Source organism: Symphodus melops (genome assembly GCF_947650265.1).
Source record: "Symphodus melops genome assembly, chromosome: 5".
In the NCBI taxonomy this organism is placed as follows: domain Eukaryota; kingdom Metazoa; phylum Chordata; class Actinopteri; order Labriformes; family Labridae; genus Symphodus; species Symphodus melops.
The window spans coordinates 27974131-27997204 of NC_136695.1; the positions used below are offsets into that span (position 1 = coordinate 27974131).

General features: G+C 42.5%; 1 protein-coding gene across 3 annotated transcripts in view; it reads right to left on the minus strand.

The window, feature by feature from the left end:
• The window catches only part of rftn1b (raftlin, lipid raft linker 1b), a 112026-nt gene that overhangs the window by 49903 nt on the left and 39049 nt on the right, over positions 1 to 23074 (minus strand). For all 3 annotated transcript variants that reach the window (XM_079344203.1, XM_079344205.1, XM_079344204.1), the window contains exons 3-4: positions 15555 to 15732; positions 1936 to 2044 (exon numbers count right to left, since the gene is read on the minus strand). In XM_079344203.1, coding sequence (XP_079200329.1) covers positions 1936 to 2044; positions 15555 to 15732 — 287 coding nt within the window. The remainder of the gene's footprint in view (positions 1 to 1935; positions 2045 to 15554; positions 15733 to 23074) is intronic.

Consider the following 23074-nt stretch of genomic DNA (forward strand, 5'->3'; position numbering starts at 1 on the left):
AATGTGAGATGTGTCATGAAAATCGCTTCATCAGGTCTGAAGACGAGAAAACGCTTCATGGAATTAGAGACCTTCCTTAAACACGTTAGAAAAGACGATGTGCTACATTACAATGCCACTAAAGAGGCTTACAACCTTTGTAATTCTGCCAGCTTCGTTGACCTGACAGCTAGCCAGAGGTAGGAGTTTGAATGTGGACTGCAGTACCCATTTCAAACACTAGATGACAGAGTTACATATTGCTCCTTTAATGCATCTGAGCTGTTCGCTAAATAAAGAATTCTTAATTGATACACGTTTCTGTTTTTGTGTCTGTGTTGAGTCTTTGCTTAAATAAAGGATCGCAGCTCCTCACAGGTCGACCAGTTCTGAGGATTCTACCCGTTTAGACCTGACCTGGGACCTGAGTTGAGCCAGGTCCAAATTCCATTCAGTCTAATCAGGTCTGGTGTTGCAGAGAGTCTGTTAGTAAATACTGTGTGTATGAATTTAAATAGACATCAGCTTACCTGCAATCAGCCTGCAGAGCATGATATTTATAGCATGGAAAAAAAAATGTGTTGTTCGAAGGTGAGATGGAGAAAGCCAACTGTGAAAAAAATTACAGTGATTCTGTTCCTTTTGACCAAAGCTGCTCATTAATTTGTGGTGCAAAGTTCTGTTGGCAGCGTTGGCATTTAGTTGTCCTCTGGGTCAAACACATTTTGTATTAAGTCCAGTTATGAGATGGAGTCTGACTGTCTCCGGGTTACCGTCCTGATTACGTCTCTTTCAGGCAGGTTTTGTTCAATTAGGAGGAGACAATATGAAACACTTCTGCCAAAATCGACAACAATTAACGTCCAGACATTAGTAATGGAGGACCAACTTGTTTAAATGTTTATACAACGTGTCCTGTACATATTATAACTGAACGAACAAGGACAGGAGTTGGACCCAAATGTTGACTGTACCAGCTAGCCGCTTTTAGCTTTACCACCCTGTTTGTGACTGTGTGAGACTGTGTCAGGTTACACACTTTGATAGTCCTGACTCTGGTTGGTGTTGAATGAATCTGTTAGTGTGTGGTGTGCTGAGCTGATCAGCTCCTTGCTCACCACACACCACCAGAACAAAACTGTACAATCTCTCACGATCTGTCATCCTGTGTGGGCTCGCTCACATTTTCAAAACTGATTTTGCTCCTTTTTAAACTTCAAGTTCTTTGTCTTTACGACGAAGAAGCTGAGCAACATACTCACAATTTGCGTTGTGTTCTTCTTTGTTCAAGTAGGGTTGCAAAAAGACTGCAACAATGACTAAGTCAGATCCTTTTGCTGACACTGAAACTGTTCAGAAAGTTTTAGATTCTGCAGCAACAAAGTGATAAAATCCTGACATGGCTCATAGAGAAGAAGTGTTTGCTATATCTGAGTTGGAAAGTAACGGCTGATTCACATTCACCTGCGAAATCTCCTAAAAATACAATCTCTTCTCTACCATCCCCTTGTTTTCTTTGGGGTTTTTTGAGCAGAAATGACACGGGGGGGAACGATCCAGCATGTTGTTCTTCATGGCGACTTCTTTTGAAGCGTTGTGTGACATTCTGCTGTGAAAAGCTTTCAGTCAAACGGCGGCGTGCCGACATGCTGATTCACTGAAACGAGGTTGTAAACATACGAACGCTGAGCCTTGGGATTGTACAAACAGAAATACAGGCTGAACAAAGTAATTTAAGTGTTGGTAGCATGCAGGCAGATTTTTGTTGGTATTTGGAACATTTTGTCTGCCATCTGACTCGTTTTTTTTTATGTTTTGCATGTTGGCCTCCACTTGGAATAAAAGCAGCAACAATTTCTTTGCCTTCATCCCCCTCATCCTGCACAACCTGTGTTTTCTTTCCACTGTGCTCAAACTGACAAAACTTCGAGCTTGGCATTCATGAAGCTGCCCTACCTTCTTGACGTAGCCCTGGATGAGCTCTGGGGTGGGCACCTGCTCCGCAGACAGACACTCCTCCAGCTGTAGTTTGTACGGTGGGCAGACTGGCTGGCTCCTCTCGACCCTGCAGGCACCACAGTGGGGAGAGAGAGGACAATCAGTGTCAGCCTTTCAAACAGCCAGCCTGCCGGACAAATGCTCCTGACACACGCGGTTACCCATGCATTCACACACACTCACAAAAGCCCCACATTACAAAATTACAGTCATAAAACATAAAAAAAAAAGCTTTGATGCCTGGGTCTTTCAAATGTTTAATACAACAATAAAGCCCCTATCAACCAATTACGCTGCATCAAGAGGCTTTGTTAGTGTTATTGTTGCCCTGTGGGAGGTGAGGGAAAAAATACAATAAAACACTTAAGTGAGACAAAGATACACACGGATGAAAGAAACACACATGGAGCGCAAAAAAAAGCAGGAAATTCAAAGCAAATCTCGTCCCGCCCACCTCGCTCAGCCCTCCCTGCATGCTGAGGCCATATCAGTATTTAGAGCAAGGAGAATCTATTTATGTGGTGTTGTATTTTCCTCTTCTGTCCTCTGGAGGAAATCCCAGAGCCCGCCCTGAGGAGACAAACGCTCCTGCTTCCACCTCGCTCTCTCTTATCCTGTTGACAAGAGGAAGAAGCCCCACACGCCCTCTTTTCTCAGTGTGCTACATTGTCTACATGCGTGAACAGTTCGGTGTGTGTGTGTGTGTGTGTGTGTGTGTGTGTGTGTGTGTGTGTGTGTGTGTGTGTGTGTGTGTTGGCTCTGCAGGAGCTCCAGCTTGACACGGATGCCTGATGTGTCGGAGGGTAAAGGATGCATGCGTGCATGATGGTGAGTGTAATAAAGGCCATGCTTGCAGCTTTGCAGTGCATGCAAAGACTCCCTCTGAGTGCACTTACATGTCCCTGTCTCTTTGTGTGTGCGCTAAGGTCAAATATGTACATCATTTCAATAACACATGCTTTAAAACAAGTCTCTGTTTCTGATATTATCCAAAGTGTTGAGGTAAAAAAACCCTGAAATCTATGAGATGCACGGATTGTGAAAATCGACTGAAGACTGAAATAACGTTTAACTGAATGCTGATTCTGCTGTTTCATTACTGATATTGTACAGTTTGAAATCCTCTTCTTTGCAATTCTTGTCACTTGAACATGTTTTATGAACCTTTTCCAACATTTTCTTACACGTTCAACCATGAAAACACACATGGGACTTCTTCTGCCCGATTTAAAATCTCTCCTCTGATCTGGGCTAGGTACAGTATAGTCGCTAGTTAAGCTAGCTAGCTTTAAAGTGATCAGTGATCATGCATGTCACATTATTTGCCCATGTACCGATGTCTGTCAACAGGGCTGATATCGTCTCATACTAATGTGAGACTGATGCATTTCAAACATTTATTTCTCAAGACAGGTGTCAATTTGAAAAATTAAAAAAAGGAGGTAATTTTACGAACATCACATTGGTGCAGAGCAAAAGCAGCAGGCTGAGGAAGAAGGTTTGAATTCATCACGAAGTTTCTTCAGGTGATTGCATAACGACGTGTCAGCTGTCGTATTGTGATAAAATCTTCACGTAAATTATACTCTGATACATTTTCTCAGAGAGAATCACTCCCATGATTCCCCGCCAGCCTAAACCTTATCTTTTGTTTACTCTTTAAATAAAGAGCCCTGTGGTGTTGGACTTTGCATACTGAGTGTTTAGACTGATCCAACTCCATGTTCTTATTTATATTTCCACGAGACACAGAAATGTGAATCGAAGGACGACCTATCCGTTTAGTATTTGTGCTGCTGTTCAGTTTCGGGGGAGGTTTTCCGTGTCCTGCAGTGCGATGGGTCAGGATCCAAAAACAGTGGGTCCTCTCCTTCCTGCTAACAGAATCACTTACCTCTTTCCCCCTCCATGCCTTGTGATTACACATTTTTCAACTCTTAAGCTCGCAGTTTGTAGCCTCTAAGCCCAAGCTGAGATAACTCGAGTCATTTTCTTGGACTTGAAAAAGCTCCTTCCAGAGCCGCAGCAGACATTACACATCTCCTTCCACAGGATGTGTTGCACTATCTGGGAGTGGTAAATTCAATGTGACACATAAAGTACAAGGAGTTTCCTTTAAAAGTTTGCCGGAGATCACCGTAGACATAAAAGACACAAAGCCTGTCGTACTCCATTCACAGGGAACCCCAAAACACAACACACTACTTGATGTATTTTCTCTGCGCGTTTGCTTGATGAGCCTCACCTCTTTTCCCCTCACCTGTCAAAAATGAGCCTCAATTTTACTTTACATGTCAGTTTACTGCCTGAATGAATGTTGCTAACAAATCTCCACAGACTTGTTAGAGTGAAAGCGCTCCTTTTTCCCGCATGAATCACATTCTTAAGTTTCCTGCCGAACGTCACAGAATAACCAGCGGGGCCCTCATTTATGTCACCCATCCACCCAAGAAGCCCCCTTACAAACAAACAAACAAAAAAAGAAGCCACTGTCACACTTCCAATGGATTGTCAGTGACACTCTTTGCGGCGCGGTTATTGCTGCAGCAGCACACAGCAGAGCAGAAACTGGGCCGAGCGGCTCGTTAAGTGCAAACCTCACACGCTCTGTGAAACATTCATTACAACGAGCCGGGAGCAGACTCTCCCTTTTTTTTTTTTTTTTTTTCACAACATTCAAAGGCACGTTGATAGATGCCTGGTGGCGCTGTCAGAAAAAAGGTGGATGTACTCCCTGTTGTTTGCAACATAAAGCCAAAAGCAGGAAGTTTGATTGTGCTCCAGGGGTATCTGCAGGGACCAAAACAGAGAGAGGGAGAAAGATGCAGAGACACAGAGCAGACGTATATATTATTGTTAAATGTAAACCATTTGGCCATGTCGGTCTTATGGAGTACTGTGACGACTGTGTACAAGTTCAGTCGAAGCTTCAAATGATGAAAAAGTGCTTTTCTGTTACAACATAAATAAATGAATTCTCCACGTCATTATTGAAATCTGCAAGGAAAATAAAAATGAATTAGCTCTTCTCTGATCCTTTTTACTGGCACTTAAATTAAACTTCAATCACATGTTTTCACCTCTTTTAAAACGACGAACGACTCGTTTCGACTCTGCAGAAAGAGGGGGAAAGGGGAAAAAGTGGGAGAGGAGAAGTGGAGGGGACAGCGTTTTCAAACGGTGCCCTCGCTCCTGGAGGGAGGCCTCGGGTTAAAAATAGCAGCTGCATCACCTGCATCCATCTTCTCTGTGTGAAACAGCGACTTTTCATGCTGCGTGCAGCAACGGCTGTCAACCTCTGAGGTCTTGTGCGGTTAGACGGGTGTCAAATGCCTGCCTGCCTATAGCTGGAGCTTCCCCCCTGGGTGAGTACACCTGCTCACCCTCCCTCCTCTCTGCCCACAGATGGGTCACATACACGCTCTGTTTCGCCAAAGACCGTGTTGCGTCGGACTAATCTCTCCCAGCGGAGCTGAACATTCACATGGTAACTAATTGCGTGCTACCTGTTAATGGCTTGCTCGGGGATTTGTTTGAGCCGCGTAGAGGCTACATCATCTGTAATTGTGCGGTTTCCAATTACACCGTGTTCACTGAGGTTTAAAAAAGGCATTGTGTTGACATCATTGTTTTCAGTAGAAGACGAATATAAAAAAAAAAAAAAAAAACCCTGCAAACAGCGAGTGAAGTCTTCTGTTGTTGCCTGAAATCTTGGAACAAACCCAGTGAGCTAAAATTGATGTTCCACACATTTAAATAGAAATATCTTCTATTCATATTATCAAATTTAAACACAACAAGGACGATGATCAGATGTGAAGGCTGAATGCTGAAGTCACATTCCAGGATGTGCGATGTCAAAAGAGACCTGATGCACGCCACCTTTGCGTTGTTTTGATGCAAACAAAAACCGCTGACATTTTCATTTCCACATTTCATCTCAAATCAGAGTCAGTCAGTCCGAGGTCTGCCCAGAGTGCATGCAGAGGCTGTGTTGTTCAGGCTACAGGTGAGGCTGCAGACTCTGAGTGTATTCCTGCTATCAGCAGCACCTTGTCCCGCTGCTTGTTAATGCTGTGGCCACATAAACAGATGCGTCTGATTGTTTACTTTTAGCGGCTGTACCTGCAACAAGCAGGATGGAGTGCTGTGTGAGTCCAAAACAGCTCAGGTGGTGATTTTCATGAAATTAGAAGTTGCAAGTTGTGCACGATCCACACTGAGTTTCCCTCCAATTGCACACTGTATTTCTTTTGCTGCACTGGGCTTCAGTCAATATAGCTGAATACCAAGGTCAGCTGATATCTACAAAATGTCCTTCAAGTTCAATCTGAATAGTTTTCATTGTTGACCTTAATGACTCGTAATTTAGATGTGAAGCCTTTCAACGCCGAGCTCCTTCTTTCACCGCTGCTTCAAAGCTAACTGCATCCCTCCTGCATAAAAAGACAAAGTCTAAACTGGAAGTCAAATCAGGTTTTACGTATGTCTCAAAGCAGTCTGGTAGCTGACAGGTACACAGTGTGCCTTCAGCAAAGTCTCTTAAATTATTGCTTCAATTTAACCCATTTTGGAAAAGTGCTTGACAGGAGTTGAATTGCATTTATTGTATAGAAGAAAAGCTGTTCTCCTTCTAAAGAAGGGGAGACAAGGCTGGATATATATGTGTGTGTGTGTGTGTGTGTGTGTGTGTGTGTATATATATACACATGAAAATAATTTTCTCATCATCGACAGTGAATATAATAAAGAAAGGTTCATTTTCCATCAGAAGCAGAGACGTGTCAGACCCCACGCCCGCCTCCATCACACACGGCTCCTCTGTTAGTATGACCACGGAGTCAGGGCGCATCTGAACCGATGTTTAGCACTCACTCACTGTGCAGCTTTAATAATATAGCACACCTCTCCTAATGTCACATTTTCACACATTTCTGAATAATTTCACCCGAGTGAATCCCCTCTAATGGATTTTAGTCTGCACCTTTTTATTTTCCAACCTCCCCTCCTCTCTTTTCTGCACTTTCCGACCTTTTCCTACCTCTCAACCCATCCCTCTCTCTCAATCCCTCGCTGTCTCTGCCTGAGCTCACATGGGCTCCTTGCAATTACCCAATAATGATGAATATATCCCATCAGGCATTGCCTGCTAAACTGTAACCGTATTCCATCGAAATCAAATTGAACACAGAGAAATTTGACAGTTGACATTTAAAATTTCTGAACGGTCTAATGCATTCTGTCTGCTTTTTTTTTTTCCTCTTTTCCGTCTGTGCTGCAGAGGGTTTTACCACGGGGGTGCACACTGCATGGGACACATTATCTGCTTAGTATTCTAAAGTTTGAAGCACTTTTATGGATATGCAACTGAGGTGAAAATGCAGGCGATACTGCAACGTATTTATACTGCACACAGTCCTGCAGAGTCACTTCCTCCTAATAACGGGTTGTTTTGTTTGAGCCTTTTAGGACTTGTGCATACTAAATAAAGATGGCCTTACTGCTATATATCACCAACCCATCATCTTCTACCACTTCTATCGTTCGGGCTCACAGGAGGCTGCAGCCGATCCCAGCTATCATTGGGCGAGAGGCGGGGTAACACCCTGGACTGAACGCCATGTCAATCACAAGGCTGACATATGGAGACAGACAACCAGCCACATTCACACCCACAGGCAATTTAGTGTCACCAATTAACCTTAACAAACATGTCTTTGGACTGTGGGAGGACGCCGGAGTACACAGAGAGAATCCATGCACACACAGGGCTTCACACATGTCCAACAGGGATTCAAACCAGGAACCTATTTCTCAGTAAATATGCAAAAAACAATAGGCTGGTCACAAAGCAGCAACCTGTGTTGAAAATTAAAAGGCAATACAGAATTAGAAAAAATGCAGTGCCTCGAGTGTCCACTTGAATTTCCCTCGGGATCAATACAGTATCTATCTATCTATCTATCTTGAGGATGTTGCCAAAAACCAACGAAACCCTGTGACAGCACATTTTAAAAAAAAACATTTTTACAGCAGAAATAATTTTGGTCTCTGTAGCTAATTTCTTTATCAGTAAAAACTGTATGGGAGTTGACTTTATCTTATAATAAATCTAATAAATTTAAATTAAGGGTTATACATAATCAGGGGCTTGACTGATTTGACTAACAGTGTAGCAGAAGGCTAGGTAGCATTGGTGTTGTTCATGTTGTCTTCATTGTTTGGTAGATGACAATCTATCAATTCATTTAGATCACTTCAACGTCATCTCTTTTCCTGCTTCTTCATTAGCAAGACGTTAGTTTGAGTTAGTGATTCCAATATGGCGGCCACCGACGTGTCATCATTCAGAAGAGTTATCGTTTTTTTTACAGTCTATGACCGCTACACGCAGTCATGCTTTGAATCCCTCCTTCACACCGTCTTCTCTTTTTGATTTATTTTTCTGACAGTAAAGGAGACTTTGAGAAAAGATCCTCTGCTTTTTCGGTTTCTCTTATTTCTCTTCCTTCATTTCTTTCCCCTGGTGTGGATTTGGATTCCCCTGGGCTGGTGCTGATGTGAGCAGCTGTCTCCACGGTGACAGACGCTGGAGATAAAGCCTGCGCTCCGTTTTTGGTCAGTGCCATCAAAGAATGGTAGACTGCCCTTTTCACTCAATCTCTCTCTTTTGCTCCTTTTTTTTATATCCCATTCTGCCTCCTTCTCACCCTCCCTCTCTCTCTCTCTCCCTCTCTCTCTTTCTCTCTCTCTATTTCTTCACACTCCAGCTGTGATTTTCTTTTATGCCTCTCTCCCCCCTCATGGTGTCTTTTTCTTCAGAGCAAGGCAAGCATGTCCTAAGAAAAAAAAAAAAAAAAAGGACGACCTGCAGTCCATTCAGCTGAAGCCTTTTCATACCAAATCGATAACTCTGTTGACCGGTTTTGCAGCAGCAGAGCCTGACGAGTGTTAGTATCAATGTCTGGGCATGCAGAAAGAGAACTGAAGGGTTCTACACAGCAGCATGAGGTATTTACTAATGGACACATTCAGCAGGAAGGGATGGTGCCACGCATTTCAACTACATAACCTCACCATGTTATAGAGGTTTGCACAATAAAATTATTACAAAGAAAAGGTGCAAAGTAAAGGAATTACGGCTTCCTAAAGTTGGCATTTGATAATTGCATGGGAGTCTATGCACACACAGGTTGCCATGTCGATGAGATTAAAGCTTCAGTGTTTAGTCAGTCTGTAAAGCTTTCTGCGTTCTAACCTCTCTCCATGTTTCAAAAGCATCTCCAACATTGATCCTAGTTTGAGCAGCTTTCTGCTGCTGGAGCTTATTAGAAACATGCAGAGGCTTTTTAGCTCGGGTACAATCACTTCTATCTGAAGCAGTTCCACTGCCCGCTTCCATCGCTGCAACACCTGTTGACCTGATAACTGCTCTCATATCTGGCAAACCCAGGGGCGTCCAAAACGGCCTTCAAAGCCCCGCCTACCTTCTCTGGTCCAATCAAATCCAGAGCATTCAGGAGCAGAATATAAAGTTAGAAGGAGGACATACTGGCTGCTGCATTGTTGAAGAGAAGCTTCAACACAGCAGGTTTCCTTATATTGAATATTTATTATTTCCCAAATTTAGGGGCAACAACTGAAAGTGCAAATGAACTTGGTTTTATAACTGACTGCATTGGAGTGAATTGCAGTAACTGGTCACCTGAGATGAACAACGAGCAAATCTCATCGAATGTGATGAAGTTTAGCAGTAAGAAACAACCAATTACTGAGTTTAAGATTGTAAAGTCAGGGATTACATGTTGTACAGGAGAATCCAGAGAGCACATTAAGTCAGGTCACGTTTCAATTCTAGGTCAGTTTGGGATTAATTCAGCAGCTTCAAAACTTTTTTCCCCAAAGTTTTAAACTGCAAAAAGACTTTCCTCCCTGACTGTTTTCTTCTCAGTAGACTTCAGCGAAACAGACAGAAAGTAACCTCGGTCAGAGAAAGAGAAACTGATCTGAATCGCTCCCCAATCTGACCATCAAAGATCCGAGTACAAGCCTGTAGATGGTTTGATTTTAACGCTATAAACTGGTTTACTGAAGCTGTGCTGCAGACTGACCTTTTCACATAAATAATGTTAATCAATAGGTGGCTTGCTGGTTAACTCTGTGTCATACAGGAAGCACATAAACTTCAGAATCATTATCACAGCATACAGTTCATCATAGAAACAAGTCATGTGGGGAAAAGCTGTTAAGTGCAACAGCAGCGCACAAATCTCACTCAGCTGAAGCGGCAAGGGTGGCTAACATGCTAACACGATAGCAAGCAGAAAATGTTCCCATGCCCTATATTTCATATTATTTTAAGATACGTGTTTGTAGGCTACAGGAGACCTCGTCTGTTTTCTCTTGTAAACAACACAAGGACATGTTACTTTGAATTGATAAAAAGGTTTTTCACAAGCGGCCAGCAGCCTCTTGCCAACGTGGAAGGGCAAAGTCCTTGAGTAATTGTTAACTTGAGATGCATTTTGTGTTCCTATAGGAGCACTGAAGATTTCTCTAACAGTTTTTTTTTTTAACATGGGACTTTAAATCACACGATTACGCTTACAGTATATAATAGAGGATTTCATATTTCATGCTTGACTGAGGGAAAAGCAGAAACAACCCATGGCAACAAAACATTTATGTTATTCAACGTCGTCATTGAAGTGTGTTCCTGCGTCTTTGTCACAACAGCAGCCGATAAAAAGACATCACAAGAAGTCCACATGGACAGAGTGCTGCAGTGAAATGACGCGAATGCTCACTGACTGACGCTTGATTAATTATGCAGTGTTTTCATGTCTTATTAAATAAATTCATGAAGGCAGTTGATGGGTAACACAAACTTCATTTTGGAAATGCACAAACATCTTCAGGTATCCTGGGAAGCAGACAAATCTGTGAGCTTAAGAATCACTATGAATGTGTTCAGGCAATGTTAGTTCACGATTGATCTGGTTGAAGAGCTGCTTCTTTCGGTGTGTTTTTCTCAGACCTGGCGGTGGCTTATTTCTCTTGCGAGATCTGGCAACACTGAAAAGATGCTATCCTAAAAGGTTTTCAAACTCATTTTTTAAATGTCTTGGATTGCAGCTGTCAGGTGATTGACAGTGAAACAGGCATCAATAAACACCTTGCTCAGCACCACTCTGGTAAATTACAGCAAATAATGACAAAACCGAACGTCTGACGAGCCCAAATTAAGATGTCACGTCTGCTGCGATGAATTATCTCCTGCTGTGGAGGTTGTTTCTCACGCTGAATGACATGAAAAAGCAGCGGAGGGGTTCTTCTGAAGGAATAAAAAAAGAGGCTCCAATATCTCTAACAAACACCGGCGAGCGAGGATGAGAGACAGGAAGGAGTGCGCATTCAAATTGAAGTTATCATCAGCACACACGTGCACACACTAATTTGTTGTTTTCGATTAAAGGTATTCATTTACTCAAGGTTTGTTTTGGGCTTTACATCCCTCATAATAGAGGTATGACAGTGAAATCGAGGAGAGAGAGCGTGGAGCCACACGAGGAAAAGGAGCTCAGAGTCGAACTCTGGCCTCCACAATCACAACCCCATTTATTTTTTATTGTAATTTTCTTATTGATTTTACTCCTAAAACATACTTTGCTTTTTATGTTGTCCTATTCATAAGTTCAATCCTACATTTTTATCTTCCCATTCAGAGCCACACATTTTATTTTATCTCTTTTTTTTTTTTTTTACCAATTTCCCTCTGGTTATTTGTCTTCTCCTGTCTGAATCCCTCATCCCCTATTCACCATTTCTTTTTCTGAAAATACACAACACCAACCTAATCCTCTCCCAGGAAGTCTCTCCTTAGTATTTTATGTCCTTCTCGTTTGTCGTTTCTGTTACATGATCAGACGCAGCAGAACTGCCGGAGCACAGGCGCTCTGATCCTCACTCCGCTCGCTCTCAGACGCTCGTATTGTCGTGCGTTGGGTTTCTTTTGGTTTTTTTGCAGTTATTGTTCAGTCGCTGTGGGTGAGAGCTTCAGCAGAGTGACGGCAGTGTCGATGCAGATTAGCAGCTGTGTTGTTGTGTTTGTGCTCAGCGGTAAAGAAATTGCAGAAAAGGTCTGTCTGAATTGGTAAATGTGCTTTAAGCTGTGAAGAATCGAGGAAGGAAAGGTGCTTATTCAGAATGATGTCACCCACAAATACACATTTCTGTAACGCTCACTACTCAACATGTTCAGTCTCCCCAATCTTCACTGTTGTTGCTTTAAAATAAGTAGATTCCCCATTGTGTCTTATTGAATTTTTGTTAAAGGCTGCTTGGGGAAATTTACTTTATTGAATAAAGAAACACCAGTTTAGAATTTTAAAATGATGTCATCAGTGTCGGCGTCTCCCTGTCGCCAGACACAGTTCCTAACGCAGTGAGTAAGTATTGGGTGAGTGTGTGATATCGGACACTTCGTTTGTTGACCATGCCAATTAGACTTTTTCAAACATTTAAGAATCGAGAGAAAAGGCTGGAAGACAGCGAACATGCAGAAAAAGATGCAACATTGGTCAGAAACTTGTCGTTCTATTGAAGCATCGGTGGGAACAAGAAATGGCTGGAAAAGAATTTGCACTAAGACAAATGTAAATGCAACAAGATGTGAAGTCACGACAATGAGGAAGGAGGATAGACACTCTCACACATGCACACTGACTTACAGCAGACAAACACATACTCATGCCCTGCAGCCAGAGAGCAGGATTTTGGTGAACAGGTCCGGATTTAGGAGCCAGACAGAGCAGCCACTGGGGCTTTACTGTTGGACTCCGCCTGTCTGCATGTCACTGCTGCCAGACAGAAACAAAAAGAAAAAGAAAAAAACCTTCTCCTCGTGGCTTCTGTCTTTTTGACTGTCATGTTTTTGCTTGAACCGGCTTTACAGGACGTGATTCGAATAATCTGACCAGGCTTCATGAATCCTGGAGCTGTCAGATCGCTTCAAACTGAGCACAAAATCTCCCAAAAGATTCACCAGAACTTTTTTTTTTTGCCAAAGTTCAGAGACAGAGATTTTTTTTTTTTTTTTTTTTTAGTATTCCAGACAGAAAAGCAACTCGCCATCCTCCACTATCCACGCTACATGCCCTTCAACCACCCTTGGAGCTGCTCCACCCCCACAGTTCCCAGGACAGAGGGGCCCAGGCACAGCGCTGGAGGGCAGATGTAGGGGGCAGCGGTGACTTTGGGCCTGCAGAAGGTTTTGGCCCGAGCATTGAAAGAGCTGGCGATGGAGGATTGAGGTCACTGCTGACTCACGTCCAATTACAGCTGCCCACATGACTGCTTGCTGAGCCCCAAACAGATGTTATGATGCTCTGTTGTAGATACTCTGAAAGGTTGACCAACTGGTGTGAAATGCAACATAATCCTCTACTGGTTTATCTAAAAGATCTCTCTGCTGACATATTATTTACAAAAATAGCTGTGGACGTCCATAATCAGAAAAATCCTAATTTCACCTCCCAAATATCTAGAATTCTGTTTGTGTACCAGGAACTCTGAAGACCAAGCAATATAATAATCGCACGGTGTGTTTGGATGTATAGTGCACCAGTTGTGGTTCATTAGTGATCCCAGCACACTTTCTAAATTGACTATAATGGATACATAAATGTGTGAGAGTGGAGGTGTTATTCTCCGGGGTGTAACTTAGAAGTCTGAGGCAATTTCTTTCGGACCAGCCCTTTTTTCTTTTTAATAAGAGCCTTCTTCTGTTGAACAGTGTTTGCACCAGGTTTTTTTCTATATATGTCTCTTTGAATATATAGTAATAAAAGTGTGTCTCTGTCTCTTTCTTTTGAACTACTGCAGGGGTCTCCAACCGTTCTTCATCTGAGAGCTACTTTAAAAAATAAAAAATAAAAGTGGCCAAGAGCTACTTGCATCACACTGCTTGCATTTATTCACACCTCAGCTGAATTAAGCAACTTGTACATGTGTGAAATTGCAATAAGTCAATGCTGATGAATAACCTAAATTTACATCAAGGTCCAAGAAGAAGAAAAAAACAGAAATATTTGACACTTCTTATTGTGCCACAGAGTAAATTATATGTTACTAAAAATCCCCATCAATGTCCAAGAAAACATGACTATTTTAAACTTGTTTTTATGGGCGAAATAACACAATAAACATCAGTCAATCTACAGACGAGCTCCCGACCTTCCTGTTGGAGACCCCTGTACTACACTGAAGCCCGCGACACCTGATGATAAATTGCGCGAGTGACCTATTTATTATTTTGGAACCAAGACATTGCACTGAAGGGTGAGTGCTGTTAAATCCACTCAACTAACGCTCTACCCTTTCTGAAAATCGAAGCCCACATTTCAATTTTTTCGCTAAAAAACATCAAAGATGCTAAAAAATACAGTCCACAACAGAATAAATATCCACTGATGATCAACACAAGGAGCCACATCTGTCAACAGAGCTATGAGGTCACATCCGCTCAGTTCTGCATCTAACAAAACATCCCAGAAATAAATACTTGGACATGAATCAGCGTGATAACAATTATTAGGTTAGAATCCAGGTTGCTGCAGCCAGTCAGCTGGAGGAGCTCTAAATATTTCGGCTTCAATCCCGTTGGCTGTTGCTCCGCCCATCTTAACATACAGTCCAGTGGATGACCAATCAGAGTTGATGATAATTGAAACAATAAATGTCTCAGTTTTCACTTTAATGGATGATCGAGTTGAGTTCAGAAAGACATCAAAGCAGTGCCTACATTTACCAGCATGCATTGCAAAAGCAACCTCAGCTTTGCCCTGGTGCATTTCTTCATTTATTCAACTGGCTCAGGCTGAACACATGCATGATGAAACCTCCTCAATAACATCCCCCCAGCTCATTTTTTGGGGACATAAATGTCACATTTGTCGTGTTGTAAAATAGCGAGTTTGCAACAACAGGGTCACAAATCACTTCAATGTACACCTCAACCGACTGTGCTGTTGCCAGAGCAACATATTTTGTAGCTGTGCTAAGCCTGTGCTGCGGTGACACATAGAACGTCTGAATTTGATGACTCACTTGGAACTGCATGTATTCACATTATAATAACACAGAACTGGGACATGTAATGTTTAAAAGCGGGGCGCGATTGCCTGATCTTTCTTCACATTGTAACCTTTAAAACTACACTGCTCGTCCGTGTTTGAGTGAATTAGATCCAAGGTGGAAATCTGTGCAACCTGATCTTCTCCTGTCACACAGCCAACAATGTTTCAATAAACCCCTTTAGAAGGCAAAAACAATTAGCCTGAAGAAGCAGCTTAAACCATTATACTGTGCATGGCCTTTATCATGCTTGGGCAGACAAAGTAATGGAAAGACTTAGCCAATAATACTTTGCAGACATTGTTTCACTGGAAAAGAATCTGCAATAAAGCTTTTGTTGCTAATCCTATGTCTCTAGATAGTGGACGTTCCATTTTCATTTTACGTGATTCAATGTTTTGACCCTCTTTGCGTTCATAGGCGTATTATCACGAGGCTCTTACCCATCGTTGAGTCGGACCAGTATGGCGCGGTAGAGCTGGTGCTGAGGGCTGTTGGACTCAGGACCACAGGGGTGGATGAACGGGTGGACGGCTGCCAGGATGAAACCCTGCTGGTAGAGCTCCTGTAGCTGACCCGTCAGCTCCCTCACCGACGAGAGACGCAGTGTAGACGTCCCACCTGAGAGACAACACACAGGGAAGACAAGTGTGAGACTTCACTGTTTAAAGTTGGTGTAACCTTCCAGTGATGATTATGAAGCCAATGCAGAATTGTCGTGGGTGTCCACGTGAGGCTGGCATCAATAGCTATGGGGAATAATAGCCATCAACACCTATATTAAAATGCTCTTAAAATGTTTTTAAAACAGCCTGTTTTAAAATGATCTTTTGGTCTAAATCATTTCTCTGGTGCATCTTTCCAGACCTTTTCATTCCCCAACCTGCCTTCAGACGTTCCCTTCCATTTTCTGAACACCTGATCCTGCTGCTCTGTTCACGCCAGACACTTGATACGGCCCACACACATTCTCATACCTGTCAATCTCCTGATATGTTATAGGTGGATTTTATTCTTTTCTGCTATACAAACAGTCATAAAATGGATTCCCCTAGTCTGGTTTTTCGTATTAGTCCTTGTTGCGCCTGAAATTTGACACATCCTGTAATGAGAAAATTCACTGCTAAGATTTCTGGTGACTCTAAAGCAAATGACTAATGTCCTGTTTTTACTGCAGTTAAAATATTATTGTATGAGGTTTAAGCAGTGGCAGTAAGGTTCAAGCGCAGCTACATTTTTATAAAAGATAACACAGCTGAAGAGGCACCAAAAAAAGAAAATTGCTTTGAACAACAACAACAAACATTTGCAATTCAAATACCAACTCTGATTTTTGAGTCATTCTCCGTTTGTTTTGACAATTAGCATCACGCGTTTCGCTCCATCCCCTCAATCTTGGAGTTAATAGTGGATCAAATCCAATCAGGACTGATTGCTGAGGCTCCGTTTCGCTGCAGCTCTCCATTTTCTGAGGCTGACTTTGATTCCCTCTCAGCGCGACACAACTGTCCAAGTATGGCGGACTGGAGCGTGACATTAATGAGATGCAATCAGTGAGTGACCGACTGATTGGAAAAAAACAAAACAAAAATAAGGACATAGCTGCTGTTCATATTTTCTTCTTTTTTTTAACCATTATCTTCTCTCTGTCTTTAGACTCCAGTCCTCCCCTGAGGGAATAAAACCTGCAGCAGACCTGGTTCAGGGAGCTACCAGCTGTGTTACGACAAGCCACACACCGCTTCTGTCAGGCAACATCAGCCTGTCAGGATGAATTGTAATGAGCTCAAGGAGGAAGGGGAGAGAGTCAGGTTCAGGGAGGTGAGAAAGTCAGGTTCAGGAAGACGAGCAAGTAGATATGAAAATAGGGAAGGATGCAGAGGGAAGATGGAGGAAGAAATGATTGAGAGGTCTAAACGGAGAGGGAAGTTTAGAGAGACGATAATCAAGACACTGCTTGGCTCCTGGTTGCGTGACGGCTGGGATCCCAGCAGCACGCAGTACAAGGCGACATTTACTGTAGGCCAAACAGCTGGGGCACATGGGAGAGTGCCAAGACAAAGAGCTGGATGCAAAGCGAGCGATTGGGTGAGAGGAGGACAGAGAGAGAGAGAGAGAGAGAGAGAGAGAGAGAGAGAGAGAGAGAGAGAGAGAGAGAGAGAGAGAGAGAGAGAGAGAGAGAGAGAGAGAGAGAGAGAGAGAGAGAGAGAGAGAGAGAGAGAGAGGGGAGGTCTGGTATGTACGAGCTGTCACGAGACGTGGGAAATGCCACTTTGGCTAATTAGTGTCAATGAGTCTATACAGAGGGAAAGGTTCAGATCCATGGGAAAAGTCAGAGTACACAAGTTCAATGGGAGGTCAGAGAGAGGGCGAGTGTGGGCGGAGCAATATGTGAGACGACGCCAGCGGTGTGTTTTGTGTGTTTGAGCTCAGAATCAGCGCCACAAAAAAAACTGGAGATATCCCAGAGGCCAAATGACTCAATAAAAGAAGAAGATAAAAATGTTGTTCTGTTCTGCAGCCTTACATTTCCTGATACAGGCTTTATGAATGTTGGCCTGGTGATGACTCAAAATACATTTCATTTTCTTATAAGCCTTATACAAAAAGTACTTAAAATAACAAGTCCTTAATTAAGTTTGGGTTCATTCAAACATGTTCAATGCTGTCCATGCATTTTTATTTTCATCCTTTTCAACAGAATTTGTTCATCCAGTTCTTCCTTAAAAAAAAAAAACTGAAGGATTGATATTTGGCTGGATGGATGAATGCAGGATGATGAATGGATTGATGAAAGAATGGATGATTAGTAGTTGGCATGGATAAAGGCAATAGATGTTTGGATTGATGGGATGGTTGGCAGGATGCTGGTTGGATGAATTGATGGATTGATGATGGATGGATGGTTAATAGGATGATGGTTGGATGAATTGATGGATTGATGATGGATGGATGGTTAATAGGATGCTGGTTGGATGAATTGATTGATTGATGATGGATGGGATGGTTGGCAGGATGCTGGTTGGATGAATTGATGGATTGATGATGGATGGGATGGTTGGCAGGATGATGGTTGGATGAATTGATGGATTGATGATGGATGGGATGGTTGGCAGGATGCTGGTTGGATGAATTGATGGATTGATGATGGATGGGATGGTTGGCAGGATGATGGTTGGATGAATTGATGGATTGATGATGGATGGATGGTTGGCAGGATGATGGTTGGATGAATTGATGGATTGATGATGGATGGGATGGTTGGCAGGATGATGGTTGGATGAATTGATGGATTGATGATGGATGGATGGTTAATAGGATGATGGTTGGATGAATCGATGGATTGATGATGGATGGATGGTTGGCAGGATGCTGGTTGGATGAATTGATGGATTGATGATGGATGGATGGTTGGCAGGATGCTGGTTGGATGAATTGATGGATTGATGATGGATGGATGGTTGGCAGGATGCTGGTTGGATGAATCGATGGATTGATGATGGATGGGGATGGTTGGCAGGATGCTGGTTGGATGAATTGATGGATTGATGATGGATGGATGGTTGGCAGGATGCTGGTTGGATGAATTGATGGATTGATGATGGATGGATGGTTAATAGGATGATGGTTGGATGAATTGATTGATTGATGATGGATGGGATGGTTGGCAGGATGCTGGTTGGATGAATTGATGGATTGATGATGGATGGATGGTTGGCAGGATGCTGGTTGGATGAATTGATGGATTGATGATGGATTGGATGGTTGGCAGGATGCTGGTTGGATGAATTGATGGATTGATGATGGATGGATGGTTGGCAGGATGCTGGTTGGATGAATCGATGGATTGATGATGGATGGGGATGGTTGGCAGGATGATGGTTGGATGAATCGATGGATTGATGATGGATGGATGGTTGGCAGGATGATGGTTGGATGAATTGATGGATTGATGATGGATGGATGGTTGGCAGGATGATGGTTGGATGAATTTATGGATTGATGATAGATGGATGGTTAATAGGATGCTGGTTGGACGAATTGATGATGGATGGGATGGTTGGCAGGATGAATCGATGGATTGATGATGGATGGGATGGTTGGCAGGATGCTGGTTGGATGAATCGATGGATCGATGATGGCTGGATGGTTGGCAGGATGCTGGTTGGATGAATCGATGGATTGATGATGGATGGGGATGGTTGGCAGGCGGCTGGTTGGATGGATGGATAAATGGTTGAATGGATGATGAATGTGTTTCTTGGTGTTGTTGTCATTAGTTCTAAGATCTTGTATGAGCCTCCAACGTCTGCACCAATCTGAAATGTGCCACATTATTCCGTTTAACTTGACATAAACATAATAGTTAGCTATGAAGTAAGTTTGATGTTTATACACAAAAAAAAAAAAAAAGTCTGGCTGCTTTTCCCACGAGTGCATCAAGGGCCAAATTCAGGTCAGTAATTTGTCTCACATTAAGACTCCTGACAGCAAACAGCACGCTCTCACACATCCTGAGTGTTGCTGCTTGTTTGATGTTTAAATCTGTTAAAAGTGTGGGAAATTGTTCGGCACGACAACTCTGTCATTCATCACATCTGGCCTGTAAACAAAGACTTTCACTGACTATCTCTAGAGACAGAAATCTGTTTTTCTTAGTATAAAAGGCACTGGCTCATATAACTACACATAATCATGCTTATTAACATCTATTGTTTGTTGTTCGCTTACACAGGAAGTTGTATTCAAACATTCCTATCTATTTCTTTCATACTTTATTCATTAATCAAGAAGATTTCAATTCCTTTCATTGTTTGCTGTGAGGCGTGGATGTGACAAATACAATATGAACAATCAATGAAATGAAATACTCTTCATTGTTTACAAGGAAAAAAACTACTTACAGATCCTGGACTACTAAAAACCATGATGGTACAGGAAGTGTTGTGTAATAATTAACTCTAGTTGTTGTGATTTTTGACAAAATCGTTTTGTTTGTTTGGAATAAAAAGCAAAGAGAAACAGAGTTGGTGTGATTACATCGAGCCAATACAAGTGGTTGGAAAATGTTTGTACTTGACTAAAAGATTTGGGCAAACAAAGTTTTTATGAGAATGACAAACATTATGAGATGAGAAGTAAAGGAAACAGTTCCAGGCCTGCACGGTCTACCTGCGCACGCCTGGATTTCCTCTCACCATCCAACGACAAGCCTCTAATTATCACCCAGCTAGTAAAAAAATAGGTTCAAATACTGTGAGAAAAAGCCAAACACAATTCAATTATTGGTTAAGTCTTAAATTAACATTTTAATTTCTGTTATAAAACACTCTTGTTGTAGAAACTCAGTCAAATTAAACACAGTTTTACAGTGTTGATTTACACGCAGAAGAGCAAAAGGATTGGGTTACATTAGGTCAACTGGTCACTCTAAATTGTCCAGCGATGTGAGTGTGACGGGTTGAGTGACAACCAGTCAACCTGTCACTCTCCACCTCTCGCCCAATGACAGCTGGGATTGGCTCCAGCTCCCCCCTGTGACCCCAAACACAATAAGTGGAATAGATATGGATGAATGGATGTTGTGAGCTGTTAAGAAAGATGAATCTTCCGGTTTTATCTCTAATCTGATTCGTGTCTTTTTGATATCTGTAATTGAGTACAGCTGTAAATCTCCCGGGATGAGATTAAAATAATCCTCCTGCATTGAATCTGTCACTTCTCACCTTTTTGTCCCTTGACATGCCACTCTTCCTCTGGCAGATGAATGCATCTAAAGCTTTGGTTGTGACACTCTCAACCGTTTGGTTCAGGCTATAACTCAATGATGTGTTGTGCTTTTGGCGTGCTACATACTACATCATCAAGACAGCAACAGAGCATCACAAAAAAAAAAAAAAAAAAAGATTTCTAGAACAAGCCTGCAAGCCCCAATCAGGAGGCAGCTCCTGTGATGTAGCTCGAGAGCTGAATCACTTCAGATCCCAACACTTCCTCGCGGGCACAAATCCAGAGGTTCATTGTGAAACCACGAAAGGAGTAAAAGAGGAAGAAGGGGAAGAAGAAAATCATATGCTGTCCCCTGAAGGCAAGTGAGTGCTTTGGCTAAAAATACTCCTCCAAATTTCTCAATCACTCTCTGTCCTAGTGCGCCACAATGCAGGAGCTTTAGAAGTTAAAAGGCGTGGAGGAATTAACACAAAGAAATAGGCCGCCATCGCAAACGAGTGAAACATATTCTCACTCCCCTCCCCCCCTCCCTTCTGTTTCTCCACCTCCCCTTCTCCCCCCCGTTTTCCTCCACCGTTGGCTGCCCTTAGAAATGGAATTAATCCCTCTGCTATCTCTGATTTGGGTTTTTTTTTTCTCGCCTTCCTTCCTTCTGCATTTTGGTTGCAACATGAAGACCCTGTCGTCCGCCCCCCCCCCCAGAGGGATGCTGGTGCACATGATTCACGGGGCGGTGGATATTAAGGGGAAAATGAAACCATCTTTACTTGCTCTCTGATCCCCTTAGTTGAGATGAGTAAATAAGGAATGGTTTCAATTAGGCGGAGGGAACACAGCCGCTGGCGACTTCTTAAGTTGGCTTTAATCGTTGTGTGAGCTGCTAATAATCACATCCAGAGGCCTCTGCATACACAGGCCGCTACATTTATTTATCAGAGCAACTTTCATTCATGGTTCTGTCCCAGGAGCAGAGGGTCGCCCAGTGGTGATTCTCATGCTCATGTAAGGATGTTTACTATGGTTACTTTGCCCTCAAATCACGTTATCCACAGAGAATCTCTTTGTTTGTGTGGATGAGAGCAAATTAACCGGCGTGTAACTGCTGTGTCTAAGTGTGGAGGTTTTCACGGCGCGAATATTTAGGCCTTTGAAGGCATCGCTGCCTGATCAAACAGGCAATCTTGGGAACCTTACATGGCAAACTGGCAGCCAATTACAACGCTCCATCTCTTTGTTTACCCTGGAAGAGAAATCTCGCACATATCAACACAGAAGAGCCCTAAACTCACAGGAACAAATCGCTTCGTGACAAATAATGAGAGAAAAAAAGGGTTGGGGGGGGGGGGGGGTCTGGTTGACAAGTAACAAATTGGTTTTCTGGAAAATTGTGTTAGCAGCCAAGCCGTCAAATAGACGCTGCTATTAAACACAGAGACAAAAATAAAACTGGAGGGAATGTATATGAATGAATGAAGGGGAGTGATTGTCATGTCTTTCGGCTAATGGGGAGACGCACGATGTGACGCTGGATGACAGAGCAGGGGCGGGAAAACTTTTATGTTTTAGGAGGATCAAAAGTTGTTACAGGTGTACATCATGTTTGAAGTGAATAACAGGACAAATATGGGAAAGAAATCTGTCGTGATGCAGCTTCCACATATTGTTTTATCCTTCTTTATTTCTCTATTTTTACAGTTGAATATGTTTGCTGTCATTTTCTAAATCAAATACGCGTTTGAGTTTCTTCCTGGATTCATTTACCGGATCAACATTTCTTGCACGTTTTTAGTTTCTCAACTTTACTGACGATCTGGATCCACTTCGTTATCATCCTCTTCATTATTCTGTGAATAGTTAAAGTGTTCAACGAGAGTGCATGTGTGTGTTTGTGTGTGTGTGTGTGTGAACTGCTCAGACTGTAAGCATGCAGTTTGAATATGTATGCATGCGAGAGTTCATCTGAGGAGCAGAATAAATAATAAACACACCATTCATTTCTTAGAAGCTGACCTTCTGCACACTCGGCCTCACATATTTCACTGACTCCTCACTTGGAGTTAGCAGATATGCCCTAATTGCAAGTGTTTAATATCTGGAGAAAAAACTCAGATATGATTAAATACACACCAACCACATGTGCAGACACACACACACACACACACACACACACACACACACACACACAAAGATAAACTCGCAGCCAAACACACGAGGGAAAAGCGATGTTTTAAGA